A 22,843-nucleotide genomic window follows, 5' to 3' on the forward strand; every position below is an offset into this window, starting at 1 on the left:
TCTGGAGGGCGCTTCGCGCTCTTTTCAGCCTGCTTCGACATAAGAACGACCAATTGAAGCTTCCGATAAGTAATTCGTAAGCGTGAAACTCTTTTTTTCAGTCTTTAAATGATCAAAATCCGCCAACAGTAGGTCTAAAACACTAATTGCAAAAATGCGTATCTTGTGATAAAGTGTCAATTCTTAATGCCGAAAACGTGAATCTCGGCATGTTTGCCGTATTTTCTAACAGTTCGAGAAATTATTCAAAATGCTGATGGAGTCTGAAAAAGCATCTTACTCTTGCTATCATCAAGAATGATTACCCTTCTACTGACAGATGAATAAGTCAATTGAAACGCTGATTATTTAAAGGATTGCGCATGACGCAAGAGTAGAGCAGGTTGTCTAATTTGATATCGGTAGTAATTTCTCTGTTTTTGAATTCTTTGGAAATAATCGTCCCCCATACATCCTCTTTGCCAAAAACCAAAGGAGATAAAGCAAATAATAAGTCACAAATACACTTTTAGAAAAAATTACCTTTTATTTACAGAATATACAGAGTCCTTAATAAAGCTCTAATTTTTTAAATGAATCCCTGCGTTGAATTACGAAATGGTAAAATATTAATTCATGGACGAGCTTCGGAGAATAAATAGGAAATGATTTGAATGGAACGAAGCGAATTGCAATTTATCAATATTTAAATGCTTGTAATTCAAATGACGATTGTTCCGATGCACATATCAATGATTTCAAAAACGACATCAAGTTGATTGTAACAAATTCCAATAGAGGCCTCCGACGTTTAAGGAGATAAGTGTTATTTTTGAAAAAATGAGGCGTTACTGATTTTAAACGAAACTTTTTTTAAGGAGGATTCTGGAAAAAACTGACTTTGAATACTGCATTTTCAGCCCTGTAATCTTAGTTCAAACCTTTTAGGTATGAACGAGATGACTCTACGCTGAAAAAAGTAGGATAGTCTTCATAACCAGTTGCTGGTTGTGACGGACTTTCCTATTTTTTCCCGAGTGCTTAAAGTTTTAACTTTAAACGTCGTTTAATTTACCAATATTTAAAATGTTAGTTACCCCCTTCATTCCTCAGCAGCCTTAATATTTACAAGGAACACAAATATGGTGGTCCTGAAGATTGTTTCAAACAGACTTCTGATTTTCTCATTGTTTCATTTAAGATAAACAGCTCGTAATTTGAAATTTTCAGTGATTCGCGGGAGAGGATAGAAAAAAATACCCATTTAGGGCCCAGGGACGAATCAAAGTCTTTTGAAAAAAAAAATTGTGATGAAGGAAAGAAGAATACAAATTAAATTACGCCCGTCTGTTGCTATTGACGATAATCATTATGCAGCATATAATCTTCACAATAAAAGAGGTACTCATTTTATCGTGAGCTAAAGGCCAAGGAAATTTTTGTCATGTAACAGCTGAAAATTAGTTAGACGTATGACCTGTTCCATGTGAGTTTTTCATGACATTGTGAAAAGCTTGGAAATATAGCAAAATCCAATTGCTTCGTTAAAAATTGTATCGTACCTGGAGTTTATCCAATTTTTAAAAAATAAATCAGCCAAGTGATGAAACCGGCCTTGTCAATAATCCGAGACTTACTTTCTAACGATTCCAGAACATTTCTCGTTACTCACTGATCAATTGTGAAGCTTATCCGACAAAAATATGAGATAAAATCTCTGTAGTTTCCTAAAAAGTTTGAAAATTAGCACGATTTTTAGCGTCAGAAGAATGTCTAGCAGTCACCTAGAGCCTTTGCATTCTTAAAATTATGATCGAACAGGTACAAATCACTTTTTGTCATCCAGGTTTGAACTTATAGCAGGTCCAACCTCCTCAGGAACGGCTTCGTAGGTGAAAAGGAATCCTTTGCTAGACCGACTGTTGTCTGAAGTAAATTCAACCCTTAGGGATTCATAGTCGGATATAACGTCGTTGGGAATCTGAAAAATTAAGAATTCGCTAAGCATTTGTGAAAAAGAGATATATATTAAGTTTTTGAAACTTATTATTATCTTCTTAGGACCATTTCAATCTTATTACAACCCGCATACAATAATCCGCGTCATTTATCACCAAGGACGTCAAGAGGAATATTGATTAATTGATTTTTTTTCTTCGGAACAGAGAAGTCATAAAGGTTCCTTGTCAAAAATTTAATTTGCCAATTTCTGCCAACTTTGTGGAAATCGTCTCTCCTGAAAATGACGCTTTTTGGTAGGAGAGATTCCTTGTTCTAAAGCTGGTAGCGTATCTCACTCGATAGTATAAAACCATAAGAGTAACCCGTAACATATATCGTCTCTTCCGACCAAGGTATCGCGAGCGCCATGCGACGTTTCAAAATTTCCACAGCCATTTTATTTTTTTTATAGAGAAATTGTTGGTTGAATCTGTTTGAAAATTTCGCTGAATTTTATCGGCAGCAAAAAGAAAATTCAGTGCAATATTCGGACAGCTTCGTTGAACAATTTCTCTGGAAAAAAATAAGATGGTGATGGAAATTTTTAAACGTCGCATGGCGCTTGTGATACTTTGGCCGGAAGGTGACGATGTAACGCTTGAGGCGCGAAGGGAGGGGGGTGGGGTTGGACCACTTAGCGGTCAGGGGAGCTCAATCCCCCAGTTTTATATAAATTGCATCACTTACAGAATAATTATTACGATCCGATATTCAAGCGGTCAGCAAAAGCTAGATTCAATATCCCTCACGTGAAAGGGACATTTTTAACTTTTGAAATACTTGGAGAAGTCTCACCTCATTGCCGCAAAATTTGCCAATTTGAGTAGGCATAGCGCCAACACCGTTATATATGTCTAAACTGTCGTATTCGCAGTCAGGGGACGGCTCTACCATGAAAAATGTAAAATTCAGCCGAATTTTGTTATCGGTGTGGGCGCTCTCGATTATCCAGGTGCATCTGTAGTTATTTTTGTAGTTACTGATGCCGAATCTCGGATGCGAGTACAACTGTCTTGGTGTCCTCGTTGCCTCCAGATGACCACCGCACACTGTGAATACAAGAAAGAGAGAGAGGGTAATAGCTTAAGTGAGGGCAATTCGTGCTTCAGGATAATTGGGAATATGTTGGTGTCATCGGGCGTATGTTGCTTTCACTTTGAAGATTGTTCATAGTCACAAGTAGTCAAACGTATAAGAAGCTGCTTTCCAGCTCATTTTATGGACAACACATCTGTCGTGATAGCGAAGATAGCAGTAAGTGTCAAATTTGCAAAATCGAGTTTCCTTCAAAATTCGTCAAACTCTTTTAGATGATATCACTGAAATTGCCTAAAACAGGAAAATTCATCTTAATTGTATTAAAACGAGACATATGAAAAAGTCCTAAGTGCGCAAAAAATGACGTAGTTTTAGGCAAGACAGCAGTAAGTGACAATATTCCACAGAGAGCCGATGAAAACCTTGCTTTTAAGTAAAGTGCCGCCCTCTCTAGCAATTTCTAACCTGAAAGTGTTTGTTGTGTGTCCAAAACACAATAACGATATCATGCAGAAGGCAAACACTTACGGCAGTCTTAACCCCAACAATACCTAGATATGAAAATTGAAAAAATACCCTTTTTATGTAATTGAACATTAAAATCCAGTCGATGTTTATCATCCAAACGATTTCTAGGAGTCTTTCGGACGATTAGTGGCAATTTGCATAAAGAATGGAGGCTTGATTCAATGAATTTTATTTCGGTTAGAAGCATTTGAGCCTGTCGTGGTTTCGCGCACGTCCGTTTTGCACATACCGCACACATCGAAGGCTATCGCGAAATCAGGGGAATCGGGCGGCGGTATTTTCCCCAGGATTTGACGACTGGATAGCGTGAAAATCCCGTGCATAGGCATCGAGCGGTGAGCGGCGCGGATAAGTGGACTTGAGGAGACCATTTGGCCCACTGTGCGGTGCGCCTTAACTCGTAGCGGGATGGTTTCGGTGAATCGGCGAGCGCTCACAATAGAACTCGTTGAATTCAAGCAACCCTTAGCCACAACAGGTGATGGAATCCTTAGATTACGGCATTCGACGGTCCAAAATCCATCTCGGAACTAGTGCCTATTATTGTTAAATTTTTACGGGTCAAAGGGACTTGTACTTGTCAAATACTTTTAAAATAATCCAAAGTAGCTCAGTGCAACGAAAATATTGAAATAATGGTTACCTCAACGCAATAAAATAGCAATTTTTGTTACCATGAAAGTACAATATTTTAACATACTTTGGTTCATAAATGTCGATTTCAAGCAATCCAAAAATGAGTTTCGTGTGCAAGAAAGGTCGGGAATTTTCAATGCAATTTATTTAATTTTATTGCCATTAATTTTATAAGAGGATCCCCTCTAATTAAGAATAGATAACATACAGAACACCTCGATACACCAGCAATGATCTTTCACTTCTCTTACTTCTCTTTACTTGCACTTTTTTACAACTAGTGGTACCTTGGACTGCTGTTTTCGTATACACTCACGTGCTTTGAAATTAAAATTTTACGTAGAACTTATACCAGGGCCGGATTAAGGGGGTGGCCACATGGGCCGCGGCCCATGGCGGCAAATTTTGCAATTTTTCTAAATGTAGGTACTATGAAAAAATCGGATTCAGAAAAAAAAAATATAAATGAGAAAAAGGGACAAAATCTCTCTTTCCTGAGCGTATAGTAATTTCTAATTATATCGTTTTTCGGTGATAAAAGAGACAGCATCTTTAATTAGTCGAGTTAAGAGAGGAACTAAACACAATTTGGCCTAGACCTGAAAAATGCACCTACCTGCAGAATAGTATGCGACAAATCCTTGTTTTTGGGTCGTACTGTCAGATTGAAATGTAATGTACATCTGATTTTGGGAAGTAATCATTGATGTTGGAATGACATCACCGCAATAACTTCCCAGAAGCGTATCCAAGGTAGAGTTACCATCATAAACCATCAGCCTGTCGTACAGGCAGTTTTCATGTGTCTCCAGATTAAAAATTTTGAATACCTGGAAGAGAGAAAATGAGTAAATCATCGTATCTCCACTTCAAAGCTGCAAAATTTACGTCAACGAATCACCCTTCTACACGAAAATGACTGCTCAGTTCCAGTCTCATCGTCCTGATTCTTGGCGAAAATACCTGGAAAAATCAGTTGGATATTCGAGAGAGGAGTGCCTATTAGCCTCTAATGTCTAATAATGTTTCCGAGTAGGAATTTTGCAGCGTTGACATGCAGTTACGTTTTTTCGCCTAAGAAACGACGAGATGCGAGTAAAAGCACTGTATCATAATATCAGGTGCAGACCAAACTGTAATACTGAAGGACATCCTGTCGATTGTCATCTCGGAGTCCAATATCTTAGACGCGATGTTACATAATTAAATAATCGACGCTGTCTCCCTTGTCTTCGTTTTCTGATTTTATGTTTTTTTCATTTTTCACCTGTGGCTTGAAAATTGCCCACGATTGATAATCGGACCGCGTTAAAAAGAAAGGAACCAAGCCACATCAGCTATTGCCAAATTTAACAGTGGAATTTGATTTTTTACGAGAGAACGTTTGTGCGGATTCCTTTGAAAATCTTAAGGAATTTGCTTTGTATTCTGGAGAAAATTCATAGAAAGCAAAAAAAAAAAAAATCCGCACAACCGTTTTCATGTAAAAAATTAAATTGCCCGATTAAATTTGGCAATAGCTGATGTGGCTTGGTTCCTTTCTGTTTAACGCGGTCCAATTAACTATCATATGCACGATCAGCAAAAGAACCAGAATTTCAAACTAAGTAAGACTATTTGATGTTTGCGCATGACTTTTGACAAAATGTCTAAATCTGTTGGCTACGATATCATCACACATAATATTTGTACAACAACAAAATTCAGCTGGTGCCGAATTCCCTCGGGGACCCGTGCAGGGTCCTTTCGCCTTAAGGGATTAAGGTCTGCGTTAAGAAGAAAGGAATCAAGCCACATCAGCTACTATTGCCAACCGTAATTGGGCAATTTAATTTTTTACATGAAAACGGTTCTGCGGATTTGTGTGCATATTTCAGTGAATTTTCTGCATAGTGCAAAGCAAATTCCTCGACATTTTCAAAGGAATTCGCACAAAGGTTCTCTCGTAAAAAAATAAATTGCCCAGTTAAATTTGGCAATAGCTGATGTGGCTTAGTCCCTTTCTGCTCAACGCGGTCCACTTCCCAAGTAGCACAGGTTGCAATAAGTAGCAATTACAATGTAAAAATATTGTTGTGTATTTGTCGTTATTGTGAGTGTTGCGTATGTTGCCTATAGCTCCTATTTGAAGGGGCCCCATTTATTGAATCTTATTGCAATAAAGTTGAAATAAGTTGCAATTTTTCATTGCATTGCATATTGCCTATCATTCTAACACATGGAGCTCATTTTGTTGATTGTTTAAAATCGGCATGAAGCGACTAAAAGGTATACAATTTTTGCAATTTATTGGTAAAAAAATTACTATTTTATTGAAATAAAATTGCAATTTATTTTCAATATTTTCGTTACACTGTGCAACTTGGGTTTTTCTGTAGACGATCAAATTTGTAAAATCTCTAACCCAAGTAGCACTGTGCAACGAAAATATTCAAACTAAATTTCAATTCGATTTCAATACAATTGTAACTTTTTTGACCATTAAATTGCAATATTATTACATCATTTAGTCGATTTATGCCAATATTAAACAATCACTAAAATGAGCTCGATGTGTCAGAAAGATAAGGCAATATGCAATGCAATGAAAAATTGCAACTTATATGAATTTTATTGCAATGAGTCTCAATAAATGGGGCCCCTTCAAATAAGAGATAGGCAACATACACAACACTCAGTTGAATTGCAATATTTTTAATATGTAATTGCTACTTATTGCAATCTGTGCTCCTTGGGAAGAATGCAATTACATCCATATGAGTCTTACTGACCAGTTTGAGTCGATGCCCGGGAGCCGTTCGAATACTCCAGGCACAATCCGAGAAAGGCGGGTAGTTCTCCGGGAAGGCTGGACTGGAGATCTTGCCCACGGGCTTGACCAGCTCGTGATAGCAACCCTCCGGCTTACACCCGTATCCGTTCGCCAGGAGCGAGAATCCAGACCGGCATTTGCAATAAAAGGAGCCTAACGTGTTGACGCAGATATGCTGGCAGCCACCGTTACGTATTTCACACTCGTCCATGTCTGGAAAAATTATATTCTAAATGTGTGACGATCTGTATGTAGACCGAGTTAGAATAATAAGAATTTCTGTCCAAACGCTTACATGGACCGCGTTAAGCAAGAAGGAACCAAGCCACATCAGCTATTACCAAATTTAATACGGTAATTTAATTTTTTACATGTGAACGGTTGCGCGGATTTTTGTGCAAATTTCACTGAATTTTCCATATAGTTCGAAGCAAATTCCATAAAATTTTCAAAGGAATTCATACAAACATTCTCTTGTAAAAAACTAAATTGCCCAGTTAAATTCGGCAATAGCTGATGTGGCTCGGTTTCTTCCTGCTGTCCATTTTTCCTGATTTCATCGCATATACCGGAGTTAATGGACTCAGGTCGCCGTAGTAATACAGATCGCAATAAAGGAAACAAAACACAAGAAAATAGGAAAGCAGGGCTAAAAACAAACAGAATGTATGGATATTTCTTGTGTCCTAGTATCTAGTCCTATTCCTAGTGTCATTAGTTTTCACCTCGTCAGTTATCGACGGTATACTTTGTAGTTGGCGCAACTGATTACTAACCAAAACTGCCATGCTAAGGAAAAACGCAGAAAAAAGCCGAATGAACATTCGAGAGTTGCCAAATGTCTCCGGATAAAACATGTATTTTGAGGAAAATGATGCTCATTTTTTCTTGAAATTTCCCGATCTTTTAGATTAAATTGCGAACAAAATTGCCTGAAAAATTTAAAGAAAAATTATGAAATTTTTCCCAGTAAATTAGTTTTTTTATCGAAGGGAATTTGGCAACACCTGAAGGCTATACGGCGTTATTTCTTAGCACGGCAGAAAAGGTCTCCGGTTCGTATTCCGGCCGGGGTGACAAAAGTTGATGGTCTCATGATCTTCCCATTTTGAAGAGGTATAAACATGATCGTTCTTTACTGTCGTATATTTTTCTTCTTCCTCTTCCTCTCCTTCTTTTTCTCTCTTCAATTTAATCTATTGAACCCCCGTCGGAGAAAGACGCGCTTAAACTAGTTAGAAAATAAGAAAATAAAAATAAAAACCTTTACGGTCTCCGTTAAAATGGACAAATGAGGGGCTTGGAGGACGAGGCGCATAAGTGGAATTTTTGAAAAAATCGAGGCGTTAATTATTTCAAGTAAAACCGGTCTGAATGCGTATTCTGCGAAAAATTTGCTTCCAAATTCTAATTTTTAAGCACTGAAAAGTCAGTTTGAACTTTCTCTCCACCATAGGGATCCATCAGTGGCGTGGCGTGAATTGCGATGTATCGATTGTTCTGCCCTTTCAACCTATGGTAAAGAATCGATTATTAAGGTGTTCGCTGCAAACACCCTGTTTATCGATCCTTTTCCATTGGTTCAAATGGCATAACAATCGATAAATCGCAATTCACGCCACGCCACTGGGATCCATGCAATTTTGAAACTTCAAACACGTATTTCTCGAAATAGCAAATACTGAACTTACACGCCTTGTCCTCCAAGCCCTTCAAATGTAACTGGCGCTAACCTACTATGAATTTGATCCTAAATCCGGTGCGCGCCTCCGTCTCGTCGGACGTGAAATGGACGCGAAGGACGTTGTTGACGGACTGGATGGGGGCGGGGAGCTTGGTGCCGCAGAAGGCGCCGTGGCGCCGGAAGGAGTTGTCGCCGAGGACGCTGATCACCTCGAGCTTGTCGTAGCTGCACTGCTCCGAGTGGGCCGCGTCGCCCTCCAGGTCGAAGCGCAAGAACTTGAGGAACACCTTGTGGTACATCGGCGCCGTGATCTCCCAAACGCAGGACTCCCGGTTCGGGTATTTTCGTGGGTACTCCGGGCTGTAGATTATACCGTTCGTTTCGTTTATCAGCCCGCCGCAGTTCTCCTCTGTGGAAACGCCAGAAGTAAGACAATTCAGTCATTTAGTAAAGTCCATCGAGATAAAAAAAAGAAGAAAAAGAGAGCTCTCCGTGTGAATTTGATGAAAAAATCAAGTTTTGTCCTTGGCCCCCCAAAATTCGAGGGTACTCCGGGCTGTAGATTATACCGTACTCGTTTCGTTTATCAGCCCGCCGCAGTTCTCCTCTGTGGAAACGCCAGAAGTAAGACAACACAGTCATTTACACTGAAAAAAAAAACAAACTCCGGCCGTGGGAGCCGCAAATACGGGCTATCTAGACATACCGTCCGTGTCCGTTCCGGGCTCAAAGACCGAAAATTGCGGCTGCTGAAGGCGTAGCTTCGATTGTTCCGGGTTCAGAGGCCGAAGCTTCGGCTCCAGCCGCCGGAATTTTCGGCCTTTGAGCCCGGAACGGACGGTATGTCTATATAGCCCGTAATTGCGGCTCCCACGGCCGGAGTTTTTTTTTTCAGTGTAGTAAAGTCCATTGAGATAAAAAAAAGAAAAAAAAAGAGAGCTCTCCTTGTGAATTTGATGAAAAAATCAAGTTTTGTCCCTAGCCCCCCAAAATTTTATAGCGTACCCAAAAATCGTTTGACGTGCATAAGAGGACTATAGATATGATTGTCCATGCAAATTTTAAATGAAATTGAACGAATAGATTTTTAGGTATGGCTGGACACAGATTTGGGGGACGCCGGACGGACGGATACACATTTTTTCAAATTTGTTTTTTTTACTCCAGGCACCTTCAGACTCCAAGACTCACACTTCTACCCTTCTCAAAACTTTAGTGTTGAGAATCTGCAGGATTTTCGTTCGCTCATTTTTGACCAAGAAAGTCAACTTTGGACGGCAATTGAAAAACGCGAATCTTCATATTTCAACCTCGTAAGTCTTTGCTTGTATTTTATTTATTTATATATTTTTTCGTAAGGAAATCTAACATGCAGTTTTTATTGAAGAATTTTATGAATTTTTTTTTCACTGATTCTGAGAAAAGAGCACACAAAATTATTAGGAGACACTATGATTAGTATTCCTCGTCGAAAAAAGAAACAAAGCAATTTTGAAATTTCTACAAGTTGCGATTGAGGTACACATTTTTTGCAATTTGTCATCGAATGCTGAAAAATTCATCATTTTTTTTCTCTTCGAATTCTTAATAACTTAGTAACTTTCTTCTAAAGTAAAACGATCCGAATCACGAATCACTTCAGGGGAACAAACCAAAACCGTGTAAAACTTTACGTGTGATTGAAAAATCTAAATCAACTTACCGATGCAATGTTTTCCATCAGGAGCAAGTTGATAGCCCACCTTACAAGCGCATTCGTAGCCTCCGATCGTATTAATGCAGGTTTGCTCGCATTTGTGCGTTCGGCTCGCACATTCGTCCATCTCTGCACAGGGAACAAAATACATAATTCTTCGCTAAACTCTGCAATAAAAAACATGCCACCATGCTAAGGAGGATATACTTTAAAATGAATGGGTTTTACAATATCAGAATGGAGGCTAGAGGAAAGTTTGTCTAATAAAATTTAATAAGAAAAATCTAAATCTAAATCTGGTAAAATTGCTAGTATACCATTTTACTCATCTACTAAATATTACTATAGCAAAAAAAATATTTGTAAATAAAAGTAAACTGATAAAATTGAAACTAAGATCATTAATCTTACTAATAACTTAAGACCAAGATATCAAAGATAGTTAGATATATTAATCCAACGATAAGTGCAAGACTAAACGGTCGAAAAACTTATCTTAGCATGGAAAGGACAGATAATTACACCTAAACTATCATGAAAAAGGATTGTTTTGCGTATGTAATGCCTCAAATCTTGAATTTTGAATTTTGCATCACAGAAAATTGAAAGCCTCAACCGTCTTTGGTGTCCAATGGGACCTTGAGCTGTTTTTGTAACTCGTTGCTTCATAAGATTACGGTGCCTTATCATATATCGGCGTAAGGAAATGTTTTCTTGATTTTCCGCATAATTAAATGCAAAAATCAACAAAATTTTTGATAAAAATCTAATAGTCAGTTTAAAAAATGAATGGCAATTGAGCCTTTGAGAGCATCGATGGCGTTACTACGGCTTGGTACCTATAGATGGCATTTTGACTTCATTAATTTTGACTTTTATGGACTGACATCTATTTTAATATGAGCTATCATAAATTTTCGGTGCGAGGACGTGAATCTTGTTTGCGATGCTGCAGACTTCCTGTCATGATTTATATATTCTAAATGGAAAAATAGGTATTCAACGCCATTTCTTCAAAACTGCCCTGATTATTTCTTCGTGCGATGAGTATTTTGTGAAATTTTTTAAAAATTATAATTTTGGTTTCATTCTTTTGTAATGAAATAAAATGGGAAGTTTCTGAGTGTACGCCAAGAATGGGAGAAATAATATCATTCGTGGCGATGCATAAAAAAGATTCGTACCTTTGACGTAAATAGCCGAGAAACCGGGCATCTCATTGGTGGAATCTGATCTGAATTTGACGTATAGGGATGAGCCGGACGAGACGATAGGCGGTGGCACATATTTTCCACAGAAAACTCCTTTCAAAGGTGCGTTCAGGTCGGAGCCGTCTCTTATTTCTAAATAATCATAAGTACAGTCCATCTCACTTTCAAGCTAACAACATATGTTAATACACACTATATTCAAATCAGATGTTGTCTCAATCAACCGATTGTTGAAAAACTTTACATAGCATCACTGCCGTGACATGTAAACATGCCGCATGAACATTTGAAGGGCTTGGAGGACAAGGCGCATGAGTGCGATTTTTGAAAAAATTAAGAATTTAATGACTCAAGTAAAACTAGTCCTAACGCATATTCTGAGAAAAAATCGCTCCCAAATTAAAATTTTCAAGCATCAAAAAGTCAGTCTGAACTTTTTTTCCACCATGAGTATCTATGTAATTTCGAAACTTCACACACATAATTCTTGAAATAGCAAAAACTACACGTATGCGTCTTGTCCTCCAAGCCCCTCATTTAAGAGTTGCCAAATTACCTTCTATACAAAATTCCTTCATTTCCTTAAAATTCCTTCATTTTTGAGGAGAGCCATGAATATTTTCTTGTGAAATTTTTATATAGTTTGATAAATAAAATATAGAAGAACAGACACATTAACAAAACTATTCGGATTAATATAATTGTATAAAGATAGATATTGGTAAATTGTTTGTCAGACACACTCAAAAGAGCGTGTGATAGGATCCGTGACGTTAGGTGGGTTTAGATCGGGCAAGCAACTAGACTAACTCCGTGGCAAAGCGTAGAGTATCACCAAAAATGAAGGCGCTCCAAGCCAAGACCATGCAACTATCTGTGTGCTTTGGAAATCATTAAGTTTGATACGGAACTACCTTGATTTTTACAAAACACACATTATATTTTCCTTTAAAACACATTTTTTTTTCATCAATTAAAATGAGAATTATCCATACAGAGTGTGCAAACATTTCAAAATCATGAGTTGGAAAACGCTGACTCCGCAAGATTAAATATTTGAGCCTAACACAAAGCGGAGCGGCGACGCACTGGCGCCTACAAACCTAACAGGGATAGTTCACGCATTGCGCAAAGCGTGAAGTATCCCTGTTAGGTTTGTAGGCGCTTATGCGCGTTTCGCGCTCTCTGCCCGCCCGCCGCGCCGCAGCGTGCCATGGCGTCTGAAGCAACTATTTCACACCAGAGGTATTGCACAGTATCATAAGAAATTGAAGACGCTCCAACATATTAAGAATGGCAGGCATCTTTCAAAAGTACGGAACATTCCTCGCAAAATAAATCAAGATACTACGGCACAAAGAGAGAGCGGTGGTCCAAAAACTAACTAAGTCCTAGTATCCATATTTAGTAACGTTTAGCATAAACTTAATCGTCTGGCTGTTGCTTAGTCGCCATCGGCTATAAAGGGCTAAAAGAAATTGTACAGCTGGCTACAGAGGCTATTGGAAATCTTACAGCCGGCTGTAGGTCTATGGTATTTTGGAACACAGATTCTACTGCCAATTTTTACCATGGAAGGGATCGATAGACAAGGTGTTTGCAACGAAAACCTTAATAATCGATTATTTACCATTGCTTCAAATGGGGAATTATCGATAATCGATCGAATATCGATGCCTCGCCACTGGGCCCAACGCGATTTATCGAAACAACAATTGAATTGCTTGCGAATGCCGGAAGTTGAAAAATTCCGATGTATTTTACACCTCCTTCAAGAAAAATACGTGTAAAAACTTGTGAATATACGTGACAATTGACTGACAGTATGCAAAAAAGTAAAACTAATGGAAAATATAATTTTTTTACGGTTGTACTACAACCTCGTTTCATTAGTTTCTGAAATTTCTAATTTTTGAGTACAGTCGTAAAATACATCGGAATTTGTTCATGGCCATTCCCATTTGTTACAAGTTTTTTTTTCACGAGCTTTGTCATTTTCCCCCTCCGGTATCTACAAGCCTGTATTACTTGAGAGTTTCAATAGCGAAGGTTGCAATGAGATCGTTTGAGTGTTGCAATTGGACGTATTTCTGCCAAACGGAACTATGTACATTAAGACATGAGCCCTAAGATCGATGAGAATATATGCATAACAGGGCTCACGTCATAATGCACATGGTTCTGTTCGGCAGAAATACGTGCAATTCATGTAACGCTTTTGAAATAGCGTGTGCTTGATATTGCAAACACGATAATGATCATTATTTTTTAATTTGAATCGGGTAGAGATTGTTTCTATCTTATAAAATGTAGGTTTGCTAATCGACTTTAAAGCATGGTCAATACTTTATATCTAAAAGTTTTATTTTTATTTAAATGCATGTTCTAATTACTTGGATGACAAGAAGTTACTTACATCAAAAAGTTGGAAGTATAAACCGACTTTGTAGCCTGGAGGTGCATCAATGATCCACTCGCATTGCTTGTTTTTGCCGTAGTGGTTTGGGAAATTGGGCGAGTCTAGGTGAGCTGGATCCCGAGCAAATAACGTGCCTCCGCAGACAGCTGTAAAAAGATAAAAATCACGTTCATGAATCCACGTTATCGTGTGTGATGATAATTTTCATTGAGGTTACATACATTGATCATATTCAGTAGGAAAGGATCAACGGTGTAACATATTTATTTTTGTTAATTTTTTTTTCAAAAGGAACATACCCAAGTAGCAGTGATCGCGATAAATAGCGTTTTTATCGGTTGGCTAAAAATAAATCGGTGGCAATATATCAAGATATTATCGCATTAAAAATTGCGATATATGGCGATTAAATCGCTACACATCGCAATTTTCGGTCCGATAATATCGCGATAAATTGCTGAGCTATAAAATTGCGATTTTATCTCGATAAGATCGAGGATAATCGCTCAGATGTTGATGATCCTTGCGATTTTGTCGCCGATAAAATTGCAATTTATCCCGATTTTTCCGTTGAAAAATGCTTCTTGGGTAGGGGTTTAAGGCGTTACGCCATCTTCTCGGGTTTTACGGGTCGAAGGGTAGGAACATAGGTCACAAATGCGTTACAGGTGGGGGGGGGGGGTCAAAAATGCCAAAACGGTCAAAATTTGCGTCATATAGGGACAGTACCATAAAAAGCCAAAAGAGCCAAAAGTCGAGCTTTGAGAATACATGAATAATTTGATTTCTTCGACAGTTCCTCCTATTTTTGTTAAAAAAAAACCGACCAACAATCTACATGCAATCTCTGCCGCGGTAAGGAAAAACGCGGCATGAGCATTCGAATTTTGCCAAATTTTCTCTCAGAAAATGTTTATTTTTGAAGATATTTATGAATATTTTGTCTTGAATTCTCAGATTTTACAGATCAAATTACAAACGAAATCATCTAAGACATCGGAAGAGAAATATTCACAAATTTTCCTGAATATTCGAGATTTGTCAAAGGAAACTTGGGAACGCCTGATGACCCATGCAGCGTTCTTCTGTAGCACGGCAGATCTGAATCAAGATCTGTATAAGATCTGTATTCACATGAGGACGGTCGTTAAAATTAGGGAAGAAATGATAGATTTCTAAATTTTCATGGTGGATACGCCGTTCCTCCACAAAACCGCTCGTTACTGACATTTTTAGCAGCGTTATGACAGTCAAGTAGCATACTTGGACGGTGACGATATTAAATATCATAATATATACCCTCAACCATGGTTTATGTTACTAGGAGGCACCGTAATATTATGATAAGTATATAAAATTCTTAAATGGCCAAATTATATTCAAAATAATTATGATGTCCGTGGCACAAATTATTTTGAGCAAAAATGATGATGTTTACCTTCATACTTTGCTTCGAAACCCAAACGATTAACTTGGTTTTTTGTGGCGACGTATGTAATAAACATGCGACTACCCGTGCTGATAACGGTTCGAGGATTCTTACTTCTTCCACAAAATCTGCCTGCAACGCAACAATGAGATCCAAAGAATTTAGCATAGGAGTACAGAGTACATATCGACGGTGAAACTACCAAACCACGTATCTCGTTTGCGGTGTTTAAAAATCTACGCTCACATTTGATTTTTTTGAAGTAGACCAAATCAATATCATTCCTTGAAATTTTCACAGAATTTTCTCCGCACGAAGAGGAAAAATCACGGAAATTTTCTAGACTGGACGTTAAGTAGTTTTTCATTTAAAAAATAAAGTATGACAGGAAGTCTGCGACGTCGCAAACCGAGATACGTGGTTTGGTAGTTTCACCGTCGATATTATACATTATCTCAGAAAATCCAGTTTTTTTCTCCAAAAAGGTGTATACTTTGGAAGAAATCGTAAAACTAAACTTTAGCCCCCTCATTGTTCTCTTACAAAATCTGCATCAACTGGAAAAGCATAAGTACAAGCAACAAGATAATTCATTGCTAGTACGCATTCTTCGTCTGAACTCATTAATATCTATATTTGGTCACACTTAACTTAAGACATTTCGATGAGGAGACGCTGAGGATGCATGTTTAAACTTGCTTTTAATGGTGTGTTTAAATTTTTATTCTCAGAACGTTATCAAGTGATTTATTATAAGTTGTTAAAATTCTTGTCATATAAGCTCCAATTCAACAGAGCTAATGCGTTAAAGCGCACTTCGCGCTGCACAAAAAAAATTGCGTCAACATTAAAAATCCACAATACTCCACGAGGAAAAAAGATACACACCCTGGAGCACAGTCTACAAACACTATAAATGTTTCTTCTCTATTCTTTTAACGAAAGGCAAAATCCTTACCCAATAGATTTGACTTGTGCCAATAGCCATCCCGGATCTCCAGGTAATCAGTTTCACAGGAACTTGTGATAAAAATGTCAATCAAACTTATCGTGAGCACTATTTTATCACCCTGCGCTGTCGAAATCCTCCACTCGCATTTCTTTTTGTAATCGTCACTGGAACTCTTGTTGACAGGGGGTGCTGAAAATGACCCGGAGTCCGATTGAAATGTACCACCGCACTCTGGAGCATCGAAAAAAACGGACAACGTTAAAAAAATAATCCGAAATATGTAACATTAATTCAAAATGACAGGACCTTCATAAAACGTCAGGATTTCTGTGGGCCAAGTTAGAATCGGTTATACTTTCGGTTTTTAGACTTTGATTCTGGTTTCAAATCGAGCTCTATGTGCGAGCCGAGGATATCGGCTCTGATTTGCTCTGCTATAAAACGTCGTTTCCGTAAGGAAAGAATGTAACTAAATTTCAATGCTGCCAAATTGCCCTGCACAAATTGGATTTCTACCAGGGGAATATTTACTTGGGCGTTTGTAACCAAAAATTCCTCAAATTTTTCTATTGATCTCTGGCAAAAATCAGAAAAATGTTGGTAAAAAATTCTCATAAAAGAATTAGATCGTTTGAGTCAATTTTGCACAGGTGGAATGAAGTTACAATTTTTCGTCCAGGAAATGTCAAAAAGACTCTATGGAAGGCTTATCGTGGCATATACGTAACGCTAAATTTCGTATTTTCCAACTCTTCCTTCCCCCTCGTAATGCATTTTATGGCGTAGGTCCCTGTCCTTTCTAAAGACAGGTAGGTCTTCGCGTTGAGGTCGGCAACAGCCGTAATTGCTGTAAAGATTGTGCACAAATATGGTTCTTAAACCCGTAACTCTCTTTTCGGTGTATTAGTATCATCGCACTTCTTTGCAATGATTATTTTCTTTATTTTTGTGACTCTAGAGATATGAGTTTGGCACTCACCGGGACATTTATACAATCGGTTGGTCTGCGCAATGTCTCCCTCACTGAGTTCGATCCTTTGACCAAGCTCCTCAGCAGCTACATCTTTTGTCTTGGGAACGATTGTGTCTAAATATTTAGTCTGCGCAGATAAAAACAGCATAGATAGAGTAAAAAAGTCTGAAATACACTGCTCTCTTCATAATTTGCGAAGAAAATATGCTTTTTTTGAGCTTCCCGCTTCAAAAACGACACTACGCCTTTAGTGAATATTTCGTGAGAGGAGTAGTTGTGTCCAACCCTTGCGCACCCCGCCTTCAATTGCGCCTGCAGCAATTATTGTTACGAGTGTGGTGTGCCTGTTGATTTTAGTTCATTTCATACTTGATTCTCTGAAGGCGTTTTATGTGCGAAAGTAGCGCACACTGTTGGACAATAACAGAAGTAGAGATCGATTGATTACTTAATCCCTACTTTGTTCGTCCTCCAACAGAGTGCGTTACTTGCGCACATAAAACGCCTTCAGAGAGTCAAGTATGTAATGACCTGGAATCAGCACGCACAACATATTCGGGACAACATTTGCTGCAGACGCAATTGAAGGCAAATTAAAAACCACTGAATAATTATCGTCGGGAAACATTTTAGCGCATACTTGTTACGCAAAATGTGAACGCATTCTGAATGCATATCAAAATTATTCGCAAATGTGCGGTTGAATCGGTATGGTGGTCCGCTGTGTGGTGAATGTATATCCAATGTGAAATGCGAGTGAGCTCTTTTCAGGTGAATTACATGTTCCTCGAGAGTGGGAACCTGAATTTGCAAAACCGACATAAGTGAGTCAGATTTGGTTAACTAAACGTAAAATCCTGCTTTCATTGATCAATTTTTGGGTAGCTTTGCCTAAAAATTAATGAAAAATACTGAAAAAATTCCTTTATACTCGTAACATCGGAGCTTTTTGAAGACGAATATTTTCGGACTACAAATTGTGTGGTCACTGATTGAGGGAGTATGACTTTTACTGTCTCATTTAGTTTATGATGATGAAAGGTATATACTAATTATAGAAAAAAAAATAACAAATTATGAGTATGGCGAAACTTGTAATCTGCCTCTGTAAATTGTTGACGTTAATTTTTTCCAATAGAGCCATCAGATTTAAACCTTTGATGTTTTTTTTCCTTCTCAGTTTTCGTTTCATTAAATTCCTTTGATCGATACAGGCAACTGAAGACAAAATTTAATTCAGAAAGTTTGTAAGCAAAATTTGTAATGGAAATACATAGAAAAAGTGAAAGCAATGGTATTACCTACTTTTGAGAAAGTTTTGCTGGAATAATGCATTATTGATTTGTGATCGTAAGGAAGTCCAAGTGAACTCACCTCGGTTGGAGGCAGTTTCGCAAAATCGGGTTTCCGACCTGCAAAGCAATGATTGAATAATTAATACTTAAAAAATGCGCGAAATCACATGGGGCATTTTTTTTTTTTTTTTTTTTGAAAGTTTTGTAAAATATTGCACCCCCAGTACTTATATCTATCAGCTGCATGTTTTTCAACGCATGTCCTGCATAGATTTGGGTCCTTGAGGCTCCTCAGTCCTCAGTGGAGTTTCAGAGATAGGGACAAAGATGCACTCTCTCTGACAAATGGAAGTTACCGTAAGCATAGTCACAACGATTTTTCATTTGAAATGTCGATGACTAAAGTGAAAAATTAAGTATTCCCATCGTAACGTTTCAAGATCTCCAGGTATGTTTTATTACTTTGAAAGAAAATTAAGAAAAATATCTCCTTAGAATTTTTTATGATCATTTTTGCGCCAGTGAAGCAAATTCACCAAAAATTTCAAGGACAAAATGTCGTCTTCTTCTTCTTAAAAAAAAGTAAATAAATGAATAAAAAATGAAAAATAACAAAACATAAAGAACGATTCTTGAGCAACATGATCGGAGTTACACATGTTTTTAAGCCACCCACACACAGTATTGACATTACTGAAAAAGCTGCAAAAGAATAAAGGTTAGAATATCATAAGTGGTGGCATTTTTGTCGCAATTTGTCGCATTTTTGGTGCAATTACATAAGAGCATATTGTTAGAATTGTGTTTTTATCACCTGGCAGAATATTTTCCCAATGGATATCAACGTTTTCATCCCTGTCCGGCCTAGCGTGCTCATGCCAAAATCCGATAGTGTGTCCCAATTCGTGGACCACAATTCCAAATTTATCACAATTCTCGCCGATTGATATTTTCTGCGCACCTGTCCCTTTTCGTCCTATGTGGGAGCAACACCTGCAATGTACATTTGCACGAATAATTTCGAATCCTGATATTGTGACAAGATCTACGACAAATCAAACGGTATATGCTCTATTTGGACTTCTTTTTGCAATGAGAAAGTACGAATTCCAGCTCATTTTAGAAACAACGTATGTGCCATTCGTTTCCATGTGCAGATAAGTGTTTTTTATAAAGGAGCCGGATATTGTAGCTGTGTAGCTCCTAAATAAAAAATGAAGACCATTTACTTTCACGATACCACTCAGTACTGTCATTTTTAGCAGTACTATGAAAGCACCAAGTATCAAGTGGCATGTGTGTTCGATGATAATATTTAGAACCATAGTGTGTCCTTACTCGTGATTTTTATCACGAGAAAGTATCTTGAGTTGAGAGAGATGGCTTGGAAATTACGCTCTTTTTCTACTAAAGCAGATATTCAATTGTTAAATTAAGACGTTTAAAGAGCAAGTTTTGGTAGAATTCCTAGGTAGTAAGATGCAAGCACCCTCAAGGAATAATATTCTGTCCCAAGCAGCATAGTCCAAGGAAAATAATGAAATAAATTGGGATCTATGACAATATAATCGTAATTTTTAAACCGTAAAATGGTATTATTTTATATCATTTGGTCAATAAATGCGGATCTTAAACAATTAACAAAATGAGTTCCATGTGCCAAAAAGATAGGCAATATGCAATGCAATGAAAATTTGCAATTTATTTTGATTTTATTTCCATAAAAATTAAAAGTGTTCCTTTGATCATCAGATAGGCATAATACGAACAAGTCGATGCAGAGGCAATAGTTTTACCATAGCATTGCAATTAATTTCAATGTGTGCTACTTGGAGTCGAAAACTAAATCTCTAAAGCTTTGACAGTTACGTCCTTCTTCAAATAACACATTCAAATCGCACTGGATTGGAGTGGGTACCGCTGTCTTAGCACAGAAGGGCAGTTTGTCGACGGTGAAACTACCAAACCACGTATCTCGTTTGCGGTGTTTAAAAATCTACGCTCACATTTTATTTTTTTGAAGTAGACCAAATCAATATCATTACTCGAAATTTTCACACAATTTTCTTCGCACGAAGAGGAAAAATCACAGAAATTCACAAGACTGGACGTTAAGTAGTTTTTCATTTAAAAAATAAAGTATGACAGGAAGTCTGCGACGTCGCAAACCGAGATACGTGGTTTGGTAGTTTTACCGTCGATGTGAAAGTTTACTGAAGATAATTTTGGCAAAATTTGGCAACATGCGAATGCTCTTACGGTGTTTTTCCCGTGGGCGGGAGCATTGCTCGGTTACTCACCCGCATGGAAGGGCTGTGAATAGGATGTAGTCGGAATGGACAGCTGGATCCCTCTCGACGAAAACGAGGCAGGTGTTGGCCTCCCAATGGCGCATGGCTTGAATGAAAGTTGCAATCTGGGTCCCGGTGAACATTTTATCGAACACGTACGGAATCACTCCGTGCTTCCAAAGCTTCTCCTCTTGGGCGATGGCCGCACGGCCCATCCTTTGCGTCGTAACGCTCGGCCCTGCAATCATAGTTGCATCAACGAAAGTAGTACGAATTTTTATAAAATTTGGCCGCTTTGAGACCCAACCCCCTACCCAAGTAGCACAGATTGCAATACGTAGCAATTGCATATTAAAAATATTGCAATTCCACTGAGTGTCGTGTATGTTGCCTAGCTCTTATTAGAAGGGGCCCCATTTATTGAAACTTGCTGCCATCAAATTGATATAAGTTGCGATTTTTCATTGCATTGAATATTGCCTATCTTTCTGACACATGGAGCTCATTTTGTTGATCCTCAAAAATCGGCATAAATCGACTAAATGATGCAAAAATATTGCAATTTTATTGAAATCAAACTGCAATTTAATTTCAATGTTTTCATTGCACTGTGCTACTTGGGTAAGTATCGACATTTCTGGGAAAAGCAAGCAGCTCGTCAACGTGTGAGTGATTACTGCACTGAACCAATGACCATTTTTTCCATTTCCTATAATCAAAATAAATTCTATCGCGGATTCAAAGAAATATTTTTTTAATCTAGAGACAATTGCTTTGAAAAAAATAGTTTGAATGGTGAAATAATTTTTGTGTGATTCAAATTCATCTTTAATTCCGAGGAATGTAGTTTTGTCATCAACGATACATTTAATTTTATTTGAATTGAAAAAAAAAAAATAAAATAAAAACTCTTTAAATAAAAAACAATTATTTCACCAAGCAAACTGTTTCTTGAATTGAAAAAAGTGTCTCTACTTTAAAAAAATTTCTTTCTTCTATCATCTACACTATGAATAAAAGTACTATCAGTGTTCATGGATAAAGATAACTGGTAACGATCCTCGAATAAAAGCAAACTGAGTGACAGCAATGCTCAAAAGCAGACAACCTTACCTGATAGGGAAAGAAGATTGACGAAAATAAAAATAATAAATCCAAAACTCATTTCGTCCCGGTTGGAGGTTGACGGAAGGTGAAAATACACTTTCACAATACACAAAAATACGCGTGATATAGAACTAAGAATCAGGTTAAAACCAACCAAAAGGAACTCATTCTAGAGAAATCACACCAGATTAAAATTAAAACCGAAACTAGGCTTTTCCTATGCTGAAAAAACCACCGAAGATCACTGAGCCTTTTAAAATCACGTTAAAATCTCCAAACACGGACGATTACGAATGCGTGGATGAAATGCCCACGCGGAGACTAGAAACATGGAAAACTAAAACCACGATCGCCATCGAAAGAGGTCGAGGGATGCTGACGACACCGACGAAGTGGCGCGACGATGTGGGGTTGAAACAATCGCGTCCCGACGCCTTTCTCGGGAAGTCACCGGGAAGAAAAGGCTACTCAACGGTTGATGGCGTCTGCGAGAGGCTACTTTTGAATGCTCTGCCTCTAGTTGGAGGCTGCAACACTTTCTACTGACACCAACCGAACGAAATCGAGGATGTGACGGGTATCTGCGGTTGTATCTGCGTACGTGTATTTTCGGCATTACTCACCTGTAAACTGATTGAGAGCTTGCATATCAATCATATCAGCAAGGACCTTATCAGGTGAGTCGCCGGAGCTTATCACTCGCGCCCAAGTAGGAGGCTGCGCGACGCACAATGGATCGAGTCATTAAGAGAGGTCGGACAAAATTTGGAAACTTTAAACGCTTGTAGCTCC

At 38.0% G+C, this 22,843-nt stretch overlaps 1 protein-coding gene across 3 annotated transcripts; it reads right to left on the bottom strand.

The window, feature by feature from the left end:
- Nucleotides 1–1,699: 1,699 nt before the first annotated feature.
- Nucleotides 1,700–22,677, bottom strand: LOC109034934 (protein tolkin). 3 transcript variants are annotated; one of them, XM_019048365.2, is made up of 15 exons: nt 22,058–22,677; nt 20,954–21,182; nt 19,468–19,646; nt 18,733–18,770; nt 17,365–17,485; nt 16,392–16,616; nt 15,443–15,565; nt 14,002–14,150; nt 11,559–11,754; nt 10,381–10,503; nt 8,728–9,087; nt 6,954–7,207; nt 4,799–5,012; nt 2,776–3,029; nt 1,700–1,960 (listed from the first exon to the last, which is right to left on the bottom strand). In XM_019048365.2, exons 1-15 carry the CDS (start codon nt 22,107–22,109, stop codon nt 1,808–1,810), a joined length of 2,670 nt encoding a protein of 889 aa, XP_018903910.2. In that variant the 5' UTR covers nt 22,110–22,677; the 3' UTR covers nt 1,700–1,807. The 3 variants fall into 3 exon arrangements, with proteins under 3 accessions (XP_018903910.2, XP_018903909.2, XP_072157236.1); XM_019048364.2 differs by having other exon boundaries at nt 18,664–18,770; XM_072301135.1 differs by lacking the exon at nt 20,954–21,182 and having other exon boundaries at nt 18,664–18,770.
- Between the last annotated feature and the right edge of the window lie 166 nt (nt 22,678–22,843).

The sequence above is a fragment of the Bemisia tabaci genome, chromosome 5 (genome assembly GCF_918797505.1).
Source record: "Bemisia tabaci chromosome 5, PGI_BMITA_v3".
Lineage (NCBI taxonomy): Eukaryota > Metazoa > Arthropoda > Insecta > Hemiptera > Aleyrodidae > Bemisia > Bemisia tabaci.

Bases quoted from the DNA above. Each gene is read 5' to 3' on its own strand.
- LOC109034934 (XM_019048364.2), bottom strand. From the start codon at position 22,109: ATGAGTTTTGGATTTATTATTTTTATTTTCGTCAATCTTCTTTCCCTA. The intron at 5,013-6,953 runs GTCAGTAAGACT...TCTCTCTTCCAG, and splicing joins CCGGGCATCGACTCAAACTG to GTATTCAAAATTTTTAATCT. The intron at 3,030-4,798 runs GTAGGTGCATTT...TTGTATTCACAG, and splicing joins TGTCGCATACTATTCTGCAG to TGTGCGGTGGTCATCTGGAG.